Source organism: Hyperoodon ampullatus (genome assembly GCF_949752795.1).
Source record: "Hyperoodon ampullatus genome assembly, chromosome: 1".
Lineage (NCBI taxonomy): Eukaryota > Metazoa > Chordata > Mammalia > Artiodactyla > Ziphiidae > Hyperoodon > Hyperoodon ampullatus.
In genome coordinates, this window is record NC_136914.1 from 229,901,402 (window position 1) to 229,922,667 (window position 21,266).

General features: G+C 50.1%; 2 protein-coding genes across 2 annotated transcripts in view; both read left to right on the forward strand.

The window, feature by feature from the left end:
• Positions 1–440: 440 nt before the first annotated feature.
• On the forward strand, positions 441–10,675 carry CYP2E1 (cytochrome P450 family 2 subfamily E member 1; the record flags this gene model as incomplete). Its single annotated transcript, XM_079701726.1, has 9 exons — positions 441–617; positions 1,533–1,692; positions 4,556–4,705; positions 5,000–5,160; positions 5,617–5,793; positions 6,853–6,994; positions 8,894–9,081; positions 9,585–9,726; positions 10,485–10,675. The coding sequence occupies 9 exons, from the start codon at positions 441–443 to the stop codon at positions 10,673–10,675; spliced, it is 1,488 nt and encodes a 495-aa protein (XP_079557852.1).
• Positions 10,676–14,798: 4,123 nt separating this feature from the next.
• Positions 14,799–21,266, forward strand: part of LOC307058691 (zinc finger protein 717-like) — a gene marked incomplete at both ends in the record, with an annotated part of 28,932 nt that continues 22,464 nt past the window's right edge. Inside the window, 2 exons of the mRNA XM_079712286.1 lie at positions 14,799–14,999; positions 15,097–15,234. Coding sequence (XP_079568412.1) covers positions 14,799–14,999; positions 15,097–15,234 — 339 coding nt within the window. The remainder of the gene's footprint in view (positions 15,000–15,096; positions 15,235–21,266) is intronic.

A 21,266-nucleotide genomic window follows, 5' to 3' on the forward strand; every position in this document is an offset into this window, starting at 1 on the left:
GGAGACTGTCAGCACATAATTGATGTTGCCTTACGTAAATCCTACCCCAAACAAACCCATGTAAACAGGACCGTACTCCTTCTTGCCCAACCAGTGTCAAAGGGAGGACAGGCCATCACCCCATGTTCTGATGTGTGGGTTGGTGGAGCTCCCCTGGATGCCAAGTTTACTGACATTGGTGCAGGTGTCAGTAGCCAGTGCTGGCAGAGCCCAGGCGTGGCCAGGTGGGTGTCTGGATGGAGTTCTAAGCGGCAAACACTGAAGGGATCAGCCTTTGAAATGATGGCCAACAGCAGCTAATAATAAACTAATATCTTGGTCCAGAGGAAAAGGAAGGTGACATTGGCTGGCTGGTCACCCTCCTTCTCAAGGATGCATTATAAAAGCTTTGCCTCTCCCCAAGAGCGTCCGCATGAGTCGGCAGATCCCCAGAAGGCACCATGGCCGCCCTGGGCATCATGGTCGCCCTGCTGGTGTGGATGGCCACCCTGCTGCTCATCTCCATCTGGAAACACATTTACAGCAACTGGAAACTGCCCCCTGGCCCTTTCCCACTGCCCATCGTTGGGAACATTTTCCAGTTGGAAATTAAGAATATTCCCAAATCCTTCACCAGGGTAAGAGAAATATTGTTGATTTGAGGGAGGAGCTTTCAGGAATTAGATGTAATATGTGTGCATTCAATTCACTCTCAGACAAATTGTAATTCAATACCAGCTTGCTATGAATTAGCTGAATTACCAGTAGCACCCAAGAGTGATATTCAAAATATTTAGCTAGTGTTATAGCTTGGGGACGGAGCACAGTGGGCCTTGGCCATGGCTGGCCCCGAAGGCCCTCGCTTGAGCAAAGCGTTAACTGCCGTGCTGTCGTTGGGTGGCTTGGCCAGGGCAGTGTGGCCGGGGCTGCTGCTGTTTGCCACCGGGATGCAAGGAGGGACGCGCACTGAGACCAGACGCACTGGCTGCGTGTCGACCTGCAGCTCCCCGTAGATGCCAAAGAACAGGGGGAACGTGAAGTGTTTGACCCCCCACCCCCACCCCACAAATCCCACTACGCTAACAAATCTAAAAACGAAACGCGTTAATGAGTCTATTAAATGAGTTAATAAAAGAGCGCCACGGGGCACAGAGCCGCTCTGAAAGGCGTTGACGAGCTTCCGGCAGAGGAAGACGTGCTCGTGGGCCTCTGAACAGTATGGCTCCGGGGCCTCCAGTAGCGTCCTGGGGTCCGGGACCTTGACTGGGGACAGCAGACGGGGGGTGGTGGGGCGGATATGGGCAAAGAGGCCTCAGGGGGAACCAGGGGAATCGGCCCTCCCAGTTACTTGTTCCCCGGAGGGAGGGCAGCTAGGCATACCCAGGTGCGCCGTGCGCTGGATGCGCTCCCGGCAGAAGAAGCCTCTGGGGAGGTCTTCCCCAGATCACTCTGGGTTCTCCTGGCCAACAACAGCGACCTTGGGGGGCACTTTAAAGCGAGGCACCTTCCCCATGTCCACGGTGGCTCACTCCCCAGCCTGGTGGTCTCCGCAGCTGGCAGAGCGTTTCGGCCCTGTGTTCACCCTGTACCTGGGCTCACGACGCTTCGTGGTCCTGCACGGCTACAAGGCCGTGAAGGAGGTCCTGCTTGACTACAGGAATGAGTTTTCTGGCAGAGGAGAAACCCCCGCGTTCCAGGTGCACCAGGACAAAGGTGCGTCCTACTTGGGGGGGGGGGGTGCATGTGGGGTGGGGGAAGATGTTGGGGGGAGGTACTGAAATAACAGTAACAACGTGCTAAAGACAGAAAGGTGAAGCGATCGCAGACAACTCAGGTGAAGGCTGGTGCATTCACCCACTCAGTCATTGCTCTGTGCCATTTGATGGACCCAGAGTGGACAAGACCTGGAGCACCCACCCTCCGACCATCAGGACAGACGTGTTCATAGAGAAATAGGACACAGGGAGCTGCTCCTGACGGCTGGGCCGGGCCTCCCCACGCAGACCTTCCCGCCTCCCTGGGCCCTCAGTCTCCCCTGGGAGCTCTTTCCACTCACAGCTTCAACTACTCGTGGTGTTGGGGCTCCATCCACCGAGGGCCCCTCACCTACTATGGGCACCCCGCTTCTCCATCGAGGGGGCCTCCCGATGTCCTACCTGGGGCTGTTCTTAGACCAGGAAGGGGGTGTTGAGACCTCCCAGTGACCCCGTCTCCCCAGCCTCACCTCTTTCCTCTGCCCCTCCCCCCTCCGGTGTCTCCAGAGCCCCGAGTTCCCCTCCTGCAGGTGGAGGAGGCCTGGGCGGGGCAGGGGCGGGGTGGGGTCTAACTGGTCTTTATCTGAGTGTTTTCCAGACTCCTGACTTCAGACTCCATCTTCCGCGTCTCCAAGGAGGTCCTGGAGCCTGGGTGGGGGCGCCCCTCCCCCACCTCTCAGCTCTGAAAGCTCCCTGCCCCACCTGCTGTCCTCCAACCTCACCTGCTTGGCCTTTATCATTTGCTCACTGGTGTTTGAGATCCAAAGCAGATGAGAAGGAAACAGTGTCCCACCAACCCAGCAAAACTTGGAAGCCTCTAGCTCTTCCTGAGTCAACTTTGCTGATGAGCCTCTAGAAAACTTTTATTCATTTTATGTAGAATTTTCAAATTGATGTGTTTACAGTTGTGTACGGGCTTCTTGCCTTATTTTTCCAGTCGACATTTCTGAGGTTATGTCCTGCCACAACCAATGGCATTTGATTGTCCCTCTTAGATATTGTGGGTGGGTTTGTTATTGGCGGCGGCTCAAAGCAAAATTAACCACCCTAATCTTTGTCATTAACACAAGAGGAGACTTACTGGAGGAGGGAGCCAGGAGGGCAGGAGTTCTGGGGTCAAGGAGCTCCATCCTGGCTCTGGGGACCCTTTACCTGCCAGCCCTGGTCCGAGTCCTGGGCCCCTGAGAGCAGTCAGGCAGGGGCCGGCATCCACATCCTGCAGGTGGGACACGAGGGGCTTGCCTGCCTCCTGCCCGAGGGCTCCAAGGTGCTGTTTCTGTACGTCCCACATGGCCCAGGGCTGCCCCTGGACCTCAGCCAGGCCCTGGACCGTCCCCAGGAATAATGATGTGGACGTTGGAGATTACCATCGTGCGGGGCAGCGGCTGCGTATTAAGGTGCCGAGGGGGCCGCGCCCGTCCTTTCAGTCAGTCTTCACAGAGCTCTGGGAGAGGAGATTTGTTGCCCCGCTTCAGCCCGTTTGGATCCCAAACGATGGCGCGCCTCTGGGTTCTGTCTCTTCCTCCCTCCTTCTCTGTCTCTCTGACTCTGTCTCTTTCGCTCTCCGTCTCTGTCTCTGTCTGTCTCTGTCTGTCTCTTCTCACAGTTTTCGGTGTCTTCCATCTGTTCTGTCTACACAGTTCTCGCCGGAACATTTTAAAATCACCTGCGCCTCTGCCCCTCCCTCCCCAACCACCTCTTCCCCCCATCACATGCCGTGCAGGATGGTCCCCCAGCATCTCTCCTCCTGCCCTCCTTCCGGCTTCTCTGGTCCTCAGGGCTAGGGGCACAGCCTCTGTTCTGTCCTCTGGCCTCCTCAGCACACACTCCCTGGTCCCTGCCACCCCTTGCTTGTCCGTCCTGTGTCCTGGGTCAGTAACTTGGAAGGCTGGAGCTGCCCGAGGCCTGGCCGGGCTGATGGCATAGACACCCGCGAGTTTGGACCATCCCTCCCCTAGGTTCCCTCTTGGGCTGCTGTGCCATGTACCCAGCATCCACTTGGCCTGTTATGCAATGTCCCACAGGAATCGGCACCAGGACACCTGAACACAGGACCCTGAACTCAGTGTCACCTGTGCTTTTAACCTGGTGAACGGCACCTGTAAATGGGTCTCCTCGGTGCCCACACACCCATCAGTGGTCATGCTGTCCATCCCCGGGCTTGACTCCATGGCAGCCTCCTTGGGTCACATCCCTCTGCTCCCACCCCTGCCTTGTGCTTCCCCTGTAGGCCGTCCAGGTGTCCTTTTGGGGTAGAATGAAGCCCTCCTCAGCTATACCTCTCAGGTCCAGCCAGACTTCCTTCTGGAATGTCCGGGGCCATGGCTTTCCTCAGGCCTCCACATGCAGGAGGGAACCAGATCAAGATCTTCCCGGATCCGGAGGTCTCCGTGGTCCGGGGGCCCTGTGACCTCAGATTTTAGTAAGGACTTGCTGTGAAGCCACGGAGTGCGAGCTGAGGTGTCTATAGAGTGAGGGTAAAAAATCATTGGAAACAGAATGGCTTCAAGGAAATTCGTCAGTAAACAGGAAAGAGGCAGAGGTTTTTCTCAGTGGTCAGGTGTGGTTTCCCTCCTGTGGAGAGGACACAAGGCAGAGTGGGGAAAGCAAGCAGGCTGGTGGTTGCAGAGCTTACAGGGGCAACGGAGAGAGCCAGCCGACCCCAATGGCTTCTCTCCAAACCCAAGCATCTGTCACTGCGCCGGTCAGTGCGGCCCCTCGGTCCCTCCCACGCAGAGCAGAGCGCCGGGCGCCCATCACTCCTGCCCCTTTCTCCTGAGAGGAGAGTCTGCAGTGACAGCCTGCTGCTCCCTCTTCCTTAGGGATTATTTTCAATAATGGACCGACCTGGCAGGACACCCGGCGGTTCTCCCTGACCACCCTCCGTGACTTCGGGATGGGGAAACAGGGCAATGAGCAGCGGATCCAGAGGGAGGCCCAGCTCCTGCTGGGGGCGCTCCGGAAGACCCATGGTGCGTACAGCCTGGCCTGGGCCCCATGGCCCCTGACGACAAGGCAGCTCCCCATGTTATCCCCAGACACCACTTCACAAGCCAGTTTCCTCTGTAACACAGGGAGCGGGCGTGGTCATCGAGGGTGCAGCTGGTGTGTCCTGAATAACTGAGAAGTGGAGAAAACCCAAGTGGCTCACAGTCACCACCTCCCGAGAATTCTCACAGTCCTAGGGTGTCTCTTCACAAGCCCTGGAAACGGCCCTCCTGCCACACCCACGAGCGAAGCGCCCTGATGGCTCCCCTGTTTTCCAGGCCAGCCCTTCGACCCCACCTTTGTCATCGGCTTCGCGCCCTACAACGTCATCTCCGACATCCTCTTCCACAAACGCTTTGACTACAATGACAAGGCGGCTCTGAAGATGCTGAGTCTGTTCAATGAGAACTTCTACCTGCTCAGTACCCCCTGGATCCAGGTGAAGCACGTTCCTCCCTCTTGCCTGGTCTGCACCCGGCTTCAGTCGAGGGTTTACAGCAGGGAAAGGATAAGAAGGGGCACTTGTGTGTGGACAGACAGACACACAAGACTAGAGAGCCTGAACACTCCTTCTGGACACTTCCATGGGGTCCACCTTTCCCCCTTGCTAACCTCAGGACACTTAACCATTTCACTCTTTAAAATGAGTCCTCACCAGACACACGGTACCTCTGCCTATGTGCTCACATTCCCACCACGGAACTCACACGACCTCGTAGAGTGGTGCCCAGAAAGATACTTTCAGCCAAAATATTCTAAATAATACAATAGTGACAGCCATAAATTCAGGTTTGGAGAAGGTTGCCAGCCTAGTACACCAAATGCTATTGCATCCAGAAAAAAAAATATATATATATAGTAAGAAAATTCTCTCCCTCCCTCACTCTCTCTCTAGCTTTATAATAATTTCCCAGGCTACATACGTTACCTGCCTGGAAGCCATAGAAAACTAATGAAAAATGTGTCTGAAATAAAAGAGTATGCTCTAGAAGGAGTGAAGGACCACCAGAAGTCGCTGGAGCCCAGCTGCCCCCGAGACTTCACTGACACCATGCTGATGGAAATGCAGAAGGTACCCTCACAGCTCGCAGCTTCCAGACCAGGCGGAGCCGAGCCCTCAGCCATTAGGAGATGGGGTTTTGGGGGCAGGGTGCATTTTCCAGATTTATATTATGACCTGCATTGCAGTGTCCACACTGCCCACATTGTGTACATTCTGATGCTCTTAGTTTTATACAAATACACAGGCTTGAGCGTGACCACCACACGTCGACACACAGCCAGCCTGCCTGGCCGCCCTATGCTCCACTGTACTGTCCACTGTGCCGGCCAACAGGATGGCCTTTCTTGGGGAAGCCATCAGGGGCTGTGGGACTGGGTGAGTGGGACCCTCACGTTGGCTTCCTCCAGCCCAGCCTCTTAACCGCTTCTGATCAACTGACTAATGACCACATCTCATCTGGGGAGAGGCCCTCAGTGTTCCTCAGCAGCATATAACCCCCACATCGTGCACGAACTCAAAGGGGCCCAGACCTTCCCAGCACCACCTCTCTGGCACCCCTCTGGGTCGCCCACCCAAATCAGTCAAGCTTCTCTTCTTTCCTTGGCATCACATATGGCTCTAGAGCCACACATGAGCTCCACACCTGGTTTCCTGGAAGACTGCCTTGGGTGTCTGAGAGTCTCCTCCATCACTTGGGCCTCCTCCCACCCCTCCCACCTCCCACCCTATGCCCAGCTCCCCTGTGACTTTCCTGCCTCCTGGGACCTAAGGCAGCGGCCGTGGGGCGGAATGAGGCCGAGGGCAGCCCTGCAGAGGCCCCACAGCTCAGCCCTGAGCTGCTGGAGGTCGTGGCACAGGGCCAGGGGGAGCCCCACGCCCAGGAGGGCCCTCGGTGCCATAGAAGGAGCACGGACCCCACAGCCAGGTGAGGGCACAGTCCCATCCGTGGTCGGTTTTCTGGGAGCCTCTGTTCCCTAGCCTTGCAATGGAGACGATGGTGTCTGTGCAGGATGGGCCCCCTGTGGAGCTGGCGGGGCTGCCAGGTGCTCTTCTGCTGAGGGACACAGGGTCTCTTTCTCATCCACCTGAAGACCTCCTTGTATTGAGGCCCTATCTCTCACATTGCAGGAAAAACACAGTACAGACCCTGTGTACACCTTGGAAAACATTGCTGTGACCGTGGCTGACCTGCTCTTTGCAGGGACAGAGACCACCAGCACCACCCTGAGATACGGGCTCCTGATTCTCATGAAATACCCGGAGGTCGAAGGTAGGACAAGTGACAGGCAAGGACACCGGATCATGTGGCCCTCGCACCTGCACGGTCAGCCTGGAGCATTTAGGCTTCAGCTTCCCGTCGGCAAAACGGGGACTGGCACTGCTTGTTAACCCTTGCAGCTGTGACACTGGGATTGCTGGATGAATGCTTTAGGGGAAGTGTTCTTGTACATGACAGGCCCCGGCACTCAGCCCTCCCACACCCACTGACAAACCCCAGATTGCAGGAAGAAAGCCCAGTGGAGAAATGCCATATGCTCTCTGCATCCACTCCAGGCCATGATCTATTTATGACAGAGAAAAAATGTGCACATCGCCCCTGAGTCAGACCCAGCCTTCCAGGCAGAGCTGAGAGGGAGGAGGGGGCAGGAGCAAGGCCTCCTGGCATGTCTCACCCGGCTGGAAGAGTGGGCCTCAGAGGAGGAACCCCAGGAAAAGCACCGCAAGTCTGCCTGCTGCCCTGGACCCAGCCTTCCCTCCCGGGGCTCCTCCCTAGCACTGGACCGGGTGGGACCCAGGGTGGATCAGGCATGGCTTTGGGGGCTGCATGCACAGAGCACGAGGTGCTAGAATCACCCACATGGGCCAGTGGAGGCGATGTGAGCAACACCATATATCCACAGGCCAATCGGTGCCAACCTCCAAGGAAAGAGGAGGCAAAGGAGCCGTCGCCTGGGGCCAGGGTGCCCTCCCCGGCGGTGCTCAGGCCTGGAGCCCCCGCCCTTCACTGGGCTGGGCACAGAGCTGGGGTGGGGGGGTCCCCACGGCAAGGAGCTCCTCACGACCTGAGCCATGCTGGCTGCTGCTAATGATGATAATTTAGCTCCTGCTGTGTGCCGGGTATGGGGATTCGCCCTTTAATACACTGTATTCTTGAGGGCTGATGGAAAGGGCATGAGGTTACTTCCCCTAGGAATGTGTATATGTGACCTGTCCAGGGTCAGACCTGGTCCGACTCCAAAGCCTTTGCTTTTCTACCTGACAGAAAGGTGAGGCGAAAGAGCCGGAGGTCCAGGGAGTGAAGGCTCCACGGGTCTGTGGCAGTTCTGAGGGAACTTCTGACCACTCTGTACTAGGGGAGCCACAGACTCCAAGACTGTTTTAATTATGGACTATGAGGAATTTCCAATACAGAGAAAAAGAAAGTAAATATGACTGACACCCACACATCCATTGCCAAATTTAACATGTGTTGACATTTTTCAGTCCTGGCTCAGAGCTCTTGGAAAGAAAGCAGGTTGCAGAGCCAGCCCAGGCCCCTCCTCGCCTCCCTGCGTTCCACCCACCCCAAACTCCACAGTATCCCTGGACTGCTATGTGAGATCCCTGTGCATTACTTCTTATATTTACCATCTAGTAGATATCAGCATACCATCCATCTTGTTACATGTGTTTAAAATTGTTACTCAGTCACCATGCTGCAGGGGCTTTGCAGTGCACTCAACAGATTACAAGGCCCATGGGCAACCTCAAACCCAGAGAGGCCAAGCAACTGCCAGAGGCTGCTCAGGAGCACAGCGTGCATGTAGTTTCCGGTCTCCATTCGCCTCCATACTCCTTACAAGCCTGCAACAAACCAGCCTGGGGTAACCATTAACACAGAGTTTCCCTCCAACTAGAGATCCCCAAGACCCTTTCTTATTCTCTACTCCTGGCATGAAGACCAGAACGGGACTAGCCATGACCAGCTAAGGTAATGGAGGCCATAAATAAACAGCTGCATAAATGCTGTAGACGGTCTCTAACCTCGCTGAGCCCTGTTCTTACTGACGCATGTAGATGAATTATCCAATAATCCAAAGCTCCATGAGCATCTACTGGGTATATGGATGGGAGCATGAATGTGTCGCCAGCCTGGACTCACGCATTTATTCCATGCATATCTTGGCAGAGAAACTTCATGAAGAAATTGACAGGGTGATTGGGCCAAGCCGAATCCCTGCCATCAAGGACAGGCTGGATATGCCCTACCTGGATGCCGTGGTGCATGAGATTCAGCGATTCATTGACATCATTCCCTCCAACCTGTCCCACGAAGCAACCCGGGACACAGTGTTCAGAGGATACGTCATCCCCAAGGTCAGATGTGAGCCTGCAGTGCACCCCTGAGCACCACCCTGCAGATCAGCCACCTGCCAGGGAACAGGACGGGGACCAAGGACACCTCCTCTTGGCAGATGCGGCTGAACACTGGGGGCTGGGCCAGCATCCCTACCCTGCAGAGTGCTGCTCCCCCAGCAGGCCTTGTGGGGACCTGGTGACCACAGAAATGGAGGCAATCTGGGAAAGGGGCTCCTCAGATGGTGCCTGGGGTTGAGGTGTGTTCCAGCAGCAGAAACAGACAACAACAGTAACATCCAGCCCTGGATGAGTAGGTCCGAGGAGCTACTTCCCTGAAAAGATGAGAGCTGTCATTGTCATTTGGTCGTGACCTCCACCTGCTCTCTGTCTGCCCTCAGGCCAACACCTTCCCGGGTTGGGAACATACCATCTTGTCTAACGTAAAATTCAACTGCTGGCTCCCAGGTGAAAGCCTGTGTTGTGTTAACTTGACTGACCAAGGCAGCCTCTGTTCCTTCCAGGGCACAGTCATAATTCCGACACTGGACTCCCTCTTGTATGACAGCCAAGAATTCCCTGAACCAGAGAAGTTTAAGCCAGAGCACTTTCTGAATGAAAATGGAAAGTTCAAGTACAGTGACCATTTCAAGCCATTTTCCACAGGTAAGAAGAGGTCATGTGTAGCACCTTCCCTGGGGATTGTCCCTAATTCCTGCTGTTCCATGTGTGATCAGCATCGTGTCCCTGATTTCTGTCCGCAACATGACCCAAGTGTGTTCTTCCCTGTTCAGAGAGGTTAAATGACATCTTCTCACCAGAAGTCCTGGGAATGAGTTGAGACGAGTTCTTTTTTCCTTAGATACTTCACTTCATTCAGTGCTAAAGCTCTTCATTTAATAGAACTTAGTGAAAATCTTTCAAAACTATATTACCTGACTCTCCATAATTTTAAACAAGGGTTACTAAGCAAATTTTAACGTTTGGTTACCTGGACTCATCATAGGACCATCTAACCTTTCCAGCCCTTGGCTGCCTTTCCAGGGCCTGACCTTGGTGTGGGTATGATGGAAGACCTGAAGCCAACTCGATAACTTTAACACCAACACGAGAGCTTTGGCTTCCACCTGGGGCCGCTCTTCTTTCCTGTAGGACATCAGGCTGAGCACTGGGCAGAGCCCATTCTCCCAACCTAACACAGGTTCATGCAGCTGAGTCCTGGTGGTTGAGGCTGTGTGAAGGCTGGTCCCTGAGCACACCTGTCGCTGATACTCTTACACTGAAATCCACTCTGGGCTCCCTTTCAACAGGCAGACGGGGGTCAATTCTGCTTCGGGTGGCTGTTGATGCACAGTCTCCTCCCACCCAGCTCTGCCCCTGCTGTCTCGCCCAGGGCGGGGTCTTAGTGCTGTTGTCCCCTCCAGGAAAGCGGGTGTGTGTTGGAGAAGGCCTGGCTCGCATGGAACTGTTCCTGCTCTTGGCCTCCATCCTGCAGCACTTTAACTTGAAGTCGCTAGTAGACCCCATGGATATTGACCTCAGCCCCATCACAATTGGGTTTGCCAAGGTCCCTCCCCATTACAAACTCTGTGTCATTCCCCGCTCACAAGTGTGAGGCACACGTTCTCTGTAGACCGCGGGTCCCTTGATGCTGGCCTGGAGGCCTCCTGCTTCCCTGCACCCCCTCAGCAAGGCTAGCCAGGGCTCCACAGGGAACCAACTGGGCCAGAGAGGCTGCTTTCCAGGCCAAGCACATTCTTCAGATAGAATTTGAAACAAAGTCCATAAAAGATTGTGTCAAACTAATTAAAGTAATTAAAGCAAACTATGACTTAGTTTGTGTTGGAGTTCCTAGAAACCATGAGAAGTAAGAACATATCAGTGTAGGTTAAACTAAACTCTTCTGCGAAAGTAGAGCTACCCAGTCACCAGAGTCAGCATCTCCTGTAAAGGACTCACAAAAAGGAGTACAGACACTATTTTGCTGTTTGGAAAAAATAAAAATAATATACCTTCGGAGGATTTGTTAGCCATGTCCTGAATGTGTCCCCTGACATCCTTCCCTAGGATGTGAAGTCATCCCTTTGGGCTCACTAATAGCGTTATCCTGTGCTATATTTTAAGATTAAAATATGTCTGAAAAGTCAGCATAGAGATCTCTTATTATCTCTTAAGTCTTTGTGCCTGGAAGGGGAACTCATAAGGATATGGGGACCCTAGTGCAGAATGAGGCAGAAACGAGGAAATCATTAATCAGCTCTGTGAACTAAGCCTCAATGTTGTGAAACAGAAGAAGAATTTGGGACAAGAACCCTGTTTCCACCCAGAGGGCACACACCAGGAAACCCACTGTATGCCCAGACTTCCTGCTTTGACTTCCCCATCAGTAAAATGGGCATGTCAGCAGCCCCTCTCCACAGCATAGAGTGTGAGGGCTGAACGGGTAAGATGCAGAGCTTTGGAACACTGTGCAGCATATAAGCCCCATGTTCCTTAGTAAAGTGAGTAAGTTTTCACAGCCAGCAGTGCAGCATCTTCCAGCTCTCACTGACCTTCCTGCTTCTCACTTATAAGGTCCTGTGATAACATCGAGCTCACACAGATAACCCTGGAATCCCTCCCCTTCTCAGGATCCTTACCCTATCACATATTCAAAGTCCCATCTACCATGTTAGGTAACATTCACAGATTAGAAAGAAGGAAAGGGTGTCAGGTCCCAAGCAAATCCAAAACCTAGCAGAGCAAATGACAAGACCTTAAAGCCTGAGAATGATCCTCTTTGGATCATTGAAAGTCAGGCCATACTTGCAGTTCATTTTATAAGCCAAGCATCCCCCGATATCAGACAAAAATTGCAAAAACTAGAACAGGGCCCGCAAACTCCACTCTTTGTCCTACTTGACACGGCCTTTAAGATCTTCAGCAACAGGGAGGAAATTTCCAGGAATGGGCGAGAAGTGAGAGAGGAGGAAAAATTAAAGCGACTCGCTCAATACATGGCCGTTGCCATTGCTCAGTCCCCCACAACAGGGACCTACAGGAATCCCCTCTCCTTCTCAAAGACCACTGCTGACCTACTACCAGTGCAGTCAGCAGGGGCACACTGTCTGGAAATGCTGCACCCTGCCACCCCATACCCCATGCCCTTACTGTCACCAAAAGGGCCATTGGAAAAGGAGTTGTCCCTTCCGTCCTCAAGCAGGTAGGCCAACAGCATGACCACCCAACTTCCAGGGTATTTCGGGTCCCGGCCCCCTGGGCCAAAGTCAAGGCCAATTTCCCCTGTCGGTGGTAAGTGACCATCAGGAAGGAGAAGCGGACTGTGCTCTGGATCTGGGGCTCCTGGATGCGGACGACTTAAGGTGCCTGGGGCTCAACCTCCAGGCCCCTATGTTCTCCATAAGACTGGAGGAGCCCCGGGTAACCCTGGATGTGGCAGGGGCTACTATCAGTGTCTGATTGACACTGGGGCTACTTATTCAGCTCTGACCTCCTTCTCTGGTCCCACTCGCCGTTCCTCGATCCTCCTAACAGGGATAGACGGACAACCCTCTTACGGCCATTTTACACCTCCCTTACCCTGTCTCTTGAAAATACTTTATTCACACACTCTTTCCTAGTCCTCCTGGCCTGTCCTACACCTGTTAGGCTGGGACCTTTTAACAAAACTTAAAGCGACTTTATCATTTACACCAGTAAATATGGCCTTAACAGCCACCACGAAGACTACTCTAGCTAAAGTCCACCCCATCCCCAAGTTGTCCCTAACAGAACCACAATTTTTGGTTCCAACCCTCAAATATTAAGCAAGAAGACTGCAAAAAACTCAAGATACCTGAGGATTATGACATTGGGTGAAAACTTACTATTCCTTCTTTCAACTGGGCTTATAACTTTTCCTCTCATCCCTCAAAGGTTGTTTGCCTCTCTCCTTTAGCTGGAATGACTTTAGCTACTACCTGTGAGGGCATAGAACATTCCCGCACCCATTTAGGAAAACCCTACTTCAACATCACTTTAGACGTCTGCCCAGCCCCTACAAATCGCACCTATTTCCTTTGTGGATCCAATGCCTATTTATGCCTTCCAGCCAACTGGATGGGGACCTGTACCCTTGCATACATTATTCCTAATATTACCCTTATAAATGACAGCATCCCACTTCCCTTATACTCTCAATCACGTAAACAAAAGCGGGCAGCCCTCACTGTAATATCAGTCCTAGAGATTATCATTGGGATAGAAACAGGCTCATCTGGACTTTTAAACTTTATTTTCACTGCCCGACAGCTTTTTCTTGAACTTACACAACAGATTGCCTACCCAGCAGCTCAAATTAACACTCTACAAGAACAAATAAATTCTCTAGCAGCAGTGGTTTTACAGAATAGGAGAGCTTTATACTTACCAACGGCTAAACAAGGTGGGACCTGTGCAATGTTAAAGGAAGATTGCTGTTTTTTTGTCAACCAGTTGGGCAAAATTCAAACTAAACTTTGGAATATTATGGAAACAGCTAAAGGGTTTTATATGAAGGGAGCCTCAGAGGGATTCGACTGGTGGGATTTCAAGACTAATATCTGGTCCTGGTTCTCTTGGCTAACTCCTCTTCTAGGTCCTATAGCAGCCTTCCTACTCTATTTATCTTCAGGCCATGCATTTTTAACTTCCTTGCTAAGTTTGTCTCTTCTAGAATACAACAAATGAACCTCCAGATGGTAAGGTGACAAGAATACCGGCCAGTCAACACCCAGACAACACTTGAACAAGCCTCCATCACATTCCATGGAGCCCCCACCCCCTCTCTAGGAATACTCTGACAGAGAGCAGGCATCAGGAACCCAGGGCCCCTACGACGCCCCTGCCTCTTCTCCTAACAAAAAGGGTTCCTGAAGGCCTGAGAAGGAGCTAGGCAGATAGGTAGACATGAGCAGGGTGTCCAACAGGGCCAAAGGATTGTCCCTATAAATAAAGAGAGGGGGAAATTTGGCACTCCAAGGACAAAGAACAAGATAAACTCTAAGGGCCAGCATTGCCAGAACAAAGGGTTACAGGACTTTTATCACTATGTCACATTGCGACCATTGCAATGTCCCAGAGCCCTCCCAAGCAGCATGCCCTGTCCCTTTCCCATCCACACCGCCTGCCTTGAACTCCTCTGTGGCACATACAGGCATGCATAGACAGACCTACGTGTAATAAAATTTTCTATTTCACGTTTCCTTGTGGTCTTTGTTGACAGTGGTTTACCATCGCGCACACAGGATATACACTTAAACTGTTAATTTAACAAAGTCACAACAGTCGCAATATTGGTTTAAGTACTTTAATAAGGACAGGCATTGTGATATTTCACGATTCATGCTGTAGTATGCAAGTGTTAAAAAAAAAAAAAGAAAAGAAAGGACGTGGGATCCATAACCGCAATGCCATTATAGGAAACAAAAACATTAAAGCTAACTTATAGTATCATCGGATTCTCGGCCCCCATAAGAATTTACCCATTCGTCTCACAACATCTCTTTCAGCTTCTTAAACTAGGACTTAATAACAAACCAGAATTCCACGTGGTTGCACGTGGGTCGAGACACAGTCTCATCCATCACATCCGGGGCTCAGGGCAGTAAGACCCATTACCCCTCGATACACAAAACGTTCCCCGACGGCGCCTACGGACGGAGACGCGTGTGGGACACGCACGCACTCTCCCCACGCAAGGACGCGCAGGCGCCTCTGGGATGGAGTCTTCCGGGTTTCTCCTGCGCGTGTGCGGTCCCGCCCACCTCACCCTCTTCCGTCCGGAACTTCCGGGCCCCACCGCCCTACGGCAGCTGCGCTCGCGTGCTGGCTGGGATTCTGGGTCCCTGAAGGTGGGTGCAAGGGTGGAAGGCGGCCGCGGCGCGGGGACGCAGGGCGGGGCGGGGATGCTGCTCCAGTCGGTGGGAGCGTAAAGGTCGGCGGGTGTGAGCGGCGCGGCCTGAGGCGCAGGTACGAGCCGCGGCCTGGGCAGGGGCCGGGAGGCGATTGTGGCCTTAGGACCCGCTGGTCCAGGGCTGGAAAGGGCCGGCTCGGGCCGTGCTTCGAGTGTTGCTTGGTCAGAAGACGGTGCACTGCGGACAGCCGGGCACCCGCCTCCGGAGGCTTCGCGACCTGGGGGTGGAGTCCAAGGTGACTGTGAGGCCGGGGCGGGTCTGCAGACCACGCGAGCGAGCGTGGGTGGGCTGCGGGCTGCGTGCACTGTCCAGCTGTGCCGCCGAAGCAAGCCTCCCGGGCGATGTCATTAAGCTCTGTGACACTCGGTTTGCTCACCTGTGACGCGAGCGCCTTAAGGACTAGCGAGTTGCCCCCGATTGCCGGAGAAATCAGTGTGAAGTGCATGAAGGAGTCTTACTATGTGGTAGTTGTTACTGGGGTCTCTCGGAGTCTTTTCAGCAGGTGAAGTGTCAGGTCCCCTCCTGCGCTGTGTAGCCTGCTGAGCACCAGGTTTCGTTTACAGTTTACATAAGTCCTAGCTTCTAGGGACCGTGAGTGCCAGGGGGGATCGTTGGGCTCTGAATGACTGACCCCTTTTCTTTGGAACAAGGTAGTTATTATGAAGCACGAAGGGGAGGCGCCCTGTGAACCAAAGACAAACCCTGAAACCTGAACCCGCTTATTAGCGCTTCAGAGCAGAGGCAGAAGTCACAGAAAAGAGAAGATTCTAGCTTTGCATGGCCAAGCAGTTATTGATGCTTCAGTGCAGAGTGAACGAGATATGGGTGACGCTGCTTCCTCCCGAAGTTGTCAAAGACTGGGTGATAATGGGAGGTCCGAATCGACTTTCAGAAGGAGACCTGAGCTAGGCTGAGAGGGGTAGGTAGAGACCAAAAGAAATGTTACTTATTGGAGAGGTCCCGAGGGTGTGGTCTGGGGTGGAGGGATAACCTGTCACAGCTGAGAGAATCTGTCTATGGTGCTCCCTAAATATTCCCATTCCTTCATTCTACTCCCACTGTTTCTGTTATCTGAACTCTCTCAAGCCTATTATACCGTCAAGTTTGGTATCTAGAGGTATGCTGATGCTCGCTCTTCCTAGCAGTTCTTTCTGTTAGTTCAGGAAGGGTTTGTCAGGGTATGTCTGCCTTATGAGAAAGATTGGGGAGTGAGCAGGGTGTGGGTGGAGGAGAGGAAAAAGGATTTGAGGACATGAGTGATGTGCCAGGCTCACGTGATTTTTTGTATACATCAGGCATCTTGACTTTTGGATAATATTATCCACTCTGCCACCATTAAGTCAAACACGTTTACTTTTGACACCATTTTTGAGAAATGCAGTCAACTTAAGAACAAATAATTTTTAGAAGACCTTGACTTAAACATGCCTATCTTATTTTCCCTAATTCTTTCTGTGGACTAAGTGAGCTCCGGGGACTAATAATACAAGTGTTTCCCACTTAACATCAGAAATCTGTTCTTGATAATCATAAATTCCACAGCACAATAACAGAAGCCTATTTCCACTGTTTAAAATGGGAAAATTAGAGTGAATCACACTTCACTCTAATTGGCTCCAAACTGATTTTTTAAAAATGTAAATAAAACACAGCATATGCCCCCATAAAATTAACAGACTCATGTTATGGTGTAAAAAAGTTAAAACATAGTTTTCTGGTCTGCACACAATTGCTTTTTAAAATTCATGTGGTCTCTTATTTGCAACAACCTTACTGAGGTCCATCCGGGTGACATTTGTTTTCCTTTCAGAAGTTCTACATGTGGTTGTGAAGTTCTGTTGATTGTATTTCAGCATGTAATGTAAGACTTTTTTCCCCAGGTAATTTTGTTAAAAACATTGAGTTTGGGGACTTACACATATCATTTAGCATTTGCTCAGTAATGAACCAACCCAAATTTACTGACTTCAAAAATAAAAAGTAATAAAAAAACATTGGGGGTTTCCCTGCTGGTACAGTGGTTGAGAATCTGCCTGCCAGTGCAGGGGACACGGATTCGAGCCCTGGTCCGGGAAGATCCCACATGCCATGGAGCAGCTAAGCCCGTGTGCCACAACTACTGAGCCTTCGCTCTAGAGCCTGTGAGCCACAACTACTGAGCCCACGTGTCACAACTACTGACGCCCATGCGCCTAGAGCCTGTGCTCCACAACAAAGAGAAGTCACCACAATGAGAAGCCCACACACTGCAACGAAGCGTATCCCCCGCTCACTGCAACTAGAGAAAGCCGGTGCGCAGCAACGAAGACCCAACGCGGCCAAAAATAAATAAATAAACAAATATATTAAAAAAAGATTTGCTCAAAGTTTAGCATTTTGGGTTTTTAAAATTTTTTGTTTTTACTTTTTTAAATTTTATTGATGCATAGTTGATTTACAATGTTGTGTTAGTTTCTGCTGTACAGCAAAGTGAATCAGTTATACATATATCCACTCTTTTTTAGATTCTATTCCCGTATAGGTCATTACAGAGTATTGAGTAGAGTTCCCTGTGCCTTCAGTAGGTTCTTATTAGTTATGTCTTTTATATATGGTAGTATGTATATGTCAATCCCAATCTCCCAATTTATTCCTCCCCCCCTCCTTTTCCCCTTGGTAACCATAAGTTTGTTTTCTACATCTGGGACTGTATTTCTGTATTGTAAATAGGTTCATTTGTACCATTTTTTTAGATTCTACATGTAAGCAATATCATATGATGTTTGTCTTTGTCTGACTTACTTCACTCAGTATGACAATCTCTAGGTCTGTGGTTCAGCATTTTGGGGCTAGGTTTAGTTGGTCAGTTCCTATGTTAGTGTTGTCTGGTTCACAAATGAAGCTGTAGTCATCTGGTGCCCTGACTGAGGCTGTTTGATTTAAGATGACTTCATTTACTTTTTTGGTGGTTTGTGCTGGCTGTTGGCTAAACCATGTGTCCCTAACAGGCTAGCCCCAGAAGGCAAGCTGTAGTGGAAAGTGCTTTTCATCTGTGTTTGCATCATATGTCCTTATTTTTTTTTAATATCTTTTTCAGAGTATAATTGTTTTACAGTGTCGTGTTAGTTTCTGCTGTATCCTATGTCCTTTTAACCAAAGCAGGTCAAATGGCAGAGCCCACATCAGTTGTAGGGAACTTCACAGGGAAATACGGAGAAGCAGCCATTGTTTAAATCAGAGAAGCAACCATTGTTTAAATAAAGCAACAACCATTATTTAAATCAGCATTTTTAAAAATGTAAATTGATGCCCCTCCATTCACCTTCTCTCCCAGCTCTATTTCCAGAGTCCTCTGTGGGTTTCTAAGAACAGCAGGAAATGAATACATCTCTGGTGAGTTGTTTTTTTTCCTCAACTTGTTTTATATTTTACTATATGAGCTTTATGAGGGTCCTTAAAGTAAAATGGAAAAGTAAAACTGAGTAAGATTCAGCTTCAGGGCAATATACATAAACAAGGTAAAGGTGGCATGTGGATATAGGCACATAATATGACTTTAGAGTGGTCCAAGGTGAGTGCAATGGCAAAAACACAGGTACAACTGTTCTCTGATCAGAATGGGCCCTTAGAAGAAAGCATGCTACGTTCCCTTGAGACATGAGAACTTGCATGCACAGATGTCTGAACAGTGTCTTAATTGGTCACATAGATGATGGAGTGGACAGTGTTTCACTGCCAGTCTGGAAATAAACACTTCATGCATTCTGCGATGGTGACGCTTACCTAGTGCTGAAGCAGAACTTGCTTAATCAGGTTTTTCTGGAGTTGCTAAAAGAGTGTGGTCCCAGACAGCTTTTGGAAGGCCCTACTTGATGCATGGATAAAACGTGGAATGTCTGGAGGATTGAATTGACTGCAGGTCCTTTATTTATTTATTTATTTATTCATTCATTTTTTTGCGGTACACGGGCCTCTCACTGTTGTGGCCTCTCCTGTTGCAGAGCACAGACTCCGGACGCGCAGGCTCAGCGGCCATGGCTCACGGGCCCTGCAGGTCCTTTAAATAACTCATTTCTCTCAGCTAGTCTATGTATGCAGGTTGTATAGCAGACTGTTCAAGGTTATATTTTCTGGCAAATGTTTCCACTGCTCTTTTGCAGCTTAACCTACTCAACATGGCCTTAATTCATTTCTTCTCAAGCTTGCCAATAACCTAAATTATAGTTAGGTTCAATGAATATGTTGTAGTCTTTGCCTTACTTGAACCTTCTGCCATATTGAAGCCACTGTCCATGATCTCCTGGAAATTCTTGTCCATTAGCTTCTGTTGTGGCCTCTGATGGTTTATTCCCGAATGCTTCTGTCTTTTTCTTCTGCTCCTGGACGTTGCTCATCCAAGTGTTGAAACGTGGGCCCCACTCTTCACACTCTGCAGTTCTCCTTGACCTGTTTGGCCCTCTGTGATTTGACAGTCCTGTTTCTCTCCAGCTTGGGCCTCTTCCCTACCTTTAGACCATAGGTTCAGCTCCTTGTTGAATGCTTTCTTGTAGCTATCCAGAAGGTACCACAAGCTCAACAAATCCAAAATGAAAACCACATTCTTCTTTCTTCCCATACATATGATACTGCTTTCATCCAGCCAGTGAGTCAGACCACCAAAATGGGATTTCTCCTGGACCCCTCCCTCTCTCTCAGCTTTAATCTCATCTCAGGTAAAGTCCTGCTACTTCTGTTTGTGCTTTTAATTTCATCTGATGTCTGCATTGTTGCTCACTAACAAACGCAGTAACTTTCTTTCTTATGTTGGAATTGTCATCCTTGGCAAAACCTGAAGGATGTGTTTGCTGTGATCTGGTTAGATTCCCCTCGAGCTGTGCTACTGGCCAGCATGTGTGGTGACAGCCTTAGGAGTCCAGTGGGAGAAAGAATTCAGGAGTTATTCAGACATATTGTGAACAAGGGTCAGGACAAAGTTACACAAAGTCTAAAAACAAGGGTTACAGATTTTTGTAATTTTTAACTTTCATTTATATAAATTTGTCGCGATTCTATCGCTTTTATTATGATATAATTGCGTATTGCTAGTTCAAAAACGACCTTTTTCCAAACCCTGTTAAAGACTATTTAATTCTTCTGCTATTTCAGTGAATCACTTAAAAATGAATAGGGAGAAGTGAATGTGTGCATTATTCATAACTATGACTATGGAGCAGAACTCTCCTAATGTTGGTTAATTTTTTTTATTGTGATAAAATATACATAAGCTAATATTGGCAATTTCACCATTTTTAAGAGTACAATTCAGTACTCGTAGTACATTTAGTTTATGCACACTGTTGTGTAATCATCACCACTAAGAATATCCAGATTCATCCTCCCCAGATAAAACTTTACTCGGGACTTCCCTGGTGGCGTAGTGGTTAAGAATCTGCCTGCCAATGCAGGAGACACAGGTTCAATCCCTGGTCCAGGAAGATCCCACATGCCACGGAGCAACTAAGCCCATGCGCCATAACTACTGAAGCCCGCATGCTGCAACTACTGAGGCCTGAGCACCTTCTCCCATGCTCTGCAACAAGAGAAACCACTGCAGTGAGAAGCCCGTGCAGCGCAACAGAGAGTAGCTACCACTCACCACAACTAGAGAAAGCCCGCACGCAGCACTGAAGACCCAACGCAGCCAAAAACAAAAAAAAAACAAAAAAACTTTACTCATTAAACCCTAACTCCCTATTCTCCCCTCCCCCAGCCCCTGGCAGCAGCCACTCTAATCTCTGTGTCTATGAAGTTGATGACTAAGAACCTCATATAAGTGGAATCATGCAGTCCTTAAGTGATTGACTTATTTCACCTAGTGTAGTGTCTTCAAGGTTTATCCATATTGTAGCATGTCAAAATTCACTTCCTTATAAAGCCTCAATAATATTACCATTATATGTATGTCCACGTTTTATTTATCCATTAATCCATCAATGGTTTTATGGGTTACTTCGACGTTTAGGCTATAAAGGATAATGCTGCTATGACCATGTGTGTAGACATATCTTTTCTAGTTCCCGCTTTTACTTTGTTTCTTATACACCCAGAAGTAAAGTTGTAGGATCACGTTGTAATTCTGTATTTAATTTGTTCAGGCATCACCATGTTGTCTTCCATGGTGGCTGCGCTCTTTTACGTTCCCGCCGGCAGTGCACACGGTTCCGGTTTCCTCATGTTCTTGCCAACACTTGTCCTTTCCTGTTTTGTTTTGTTTTTTAATTAAGAGCCACATCCTTATGGGCATAAGACGATATC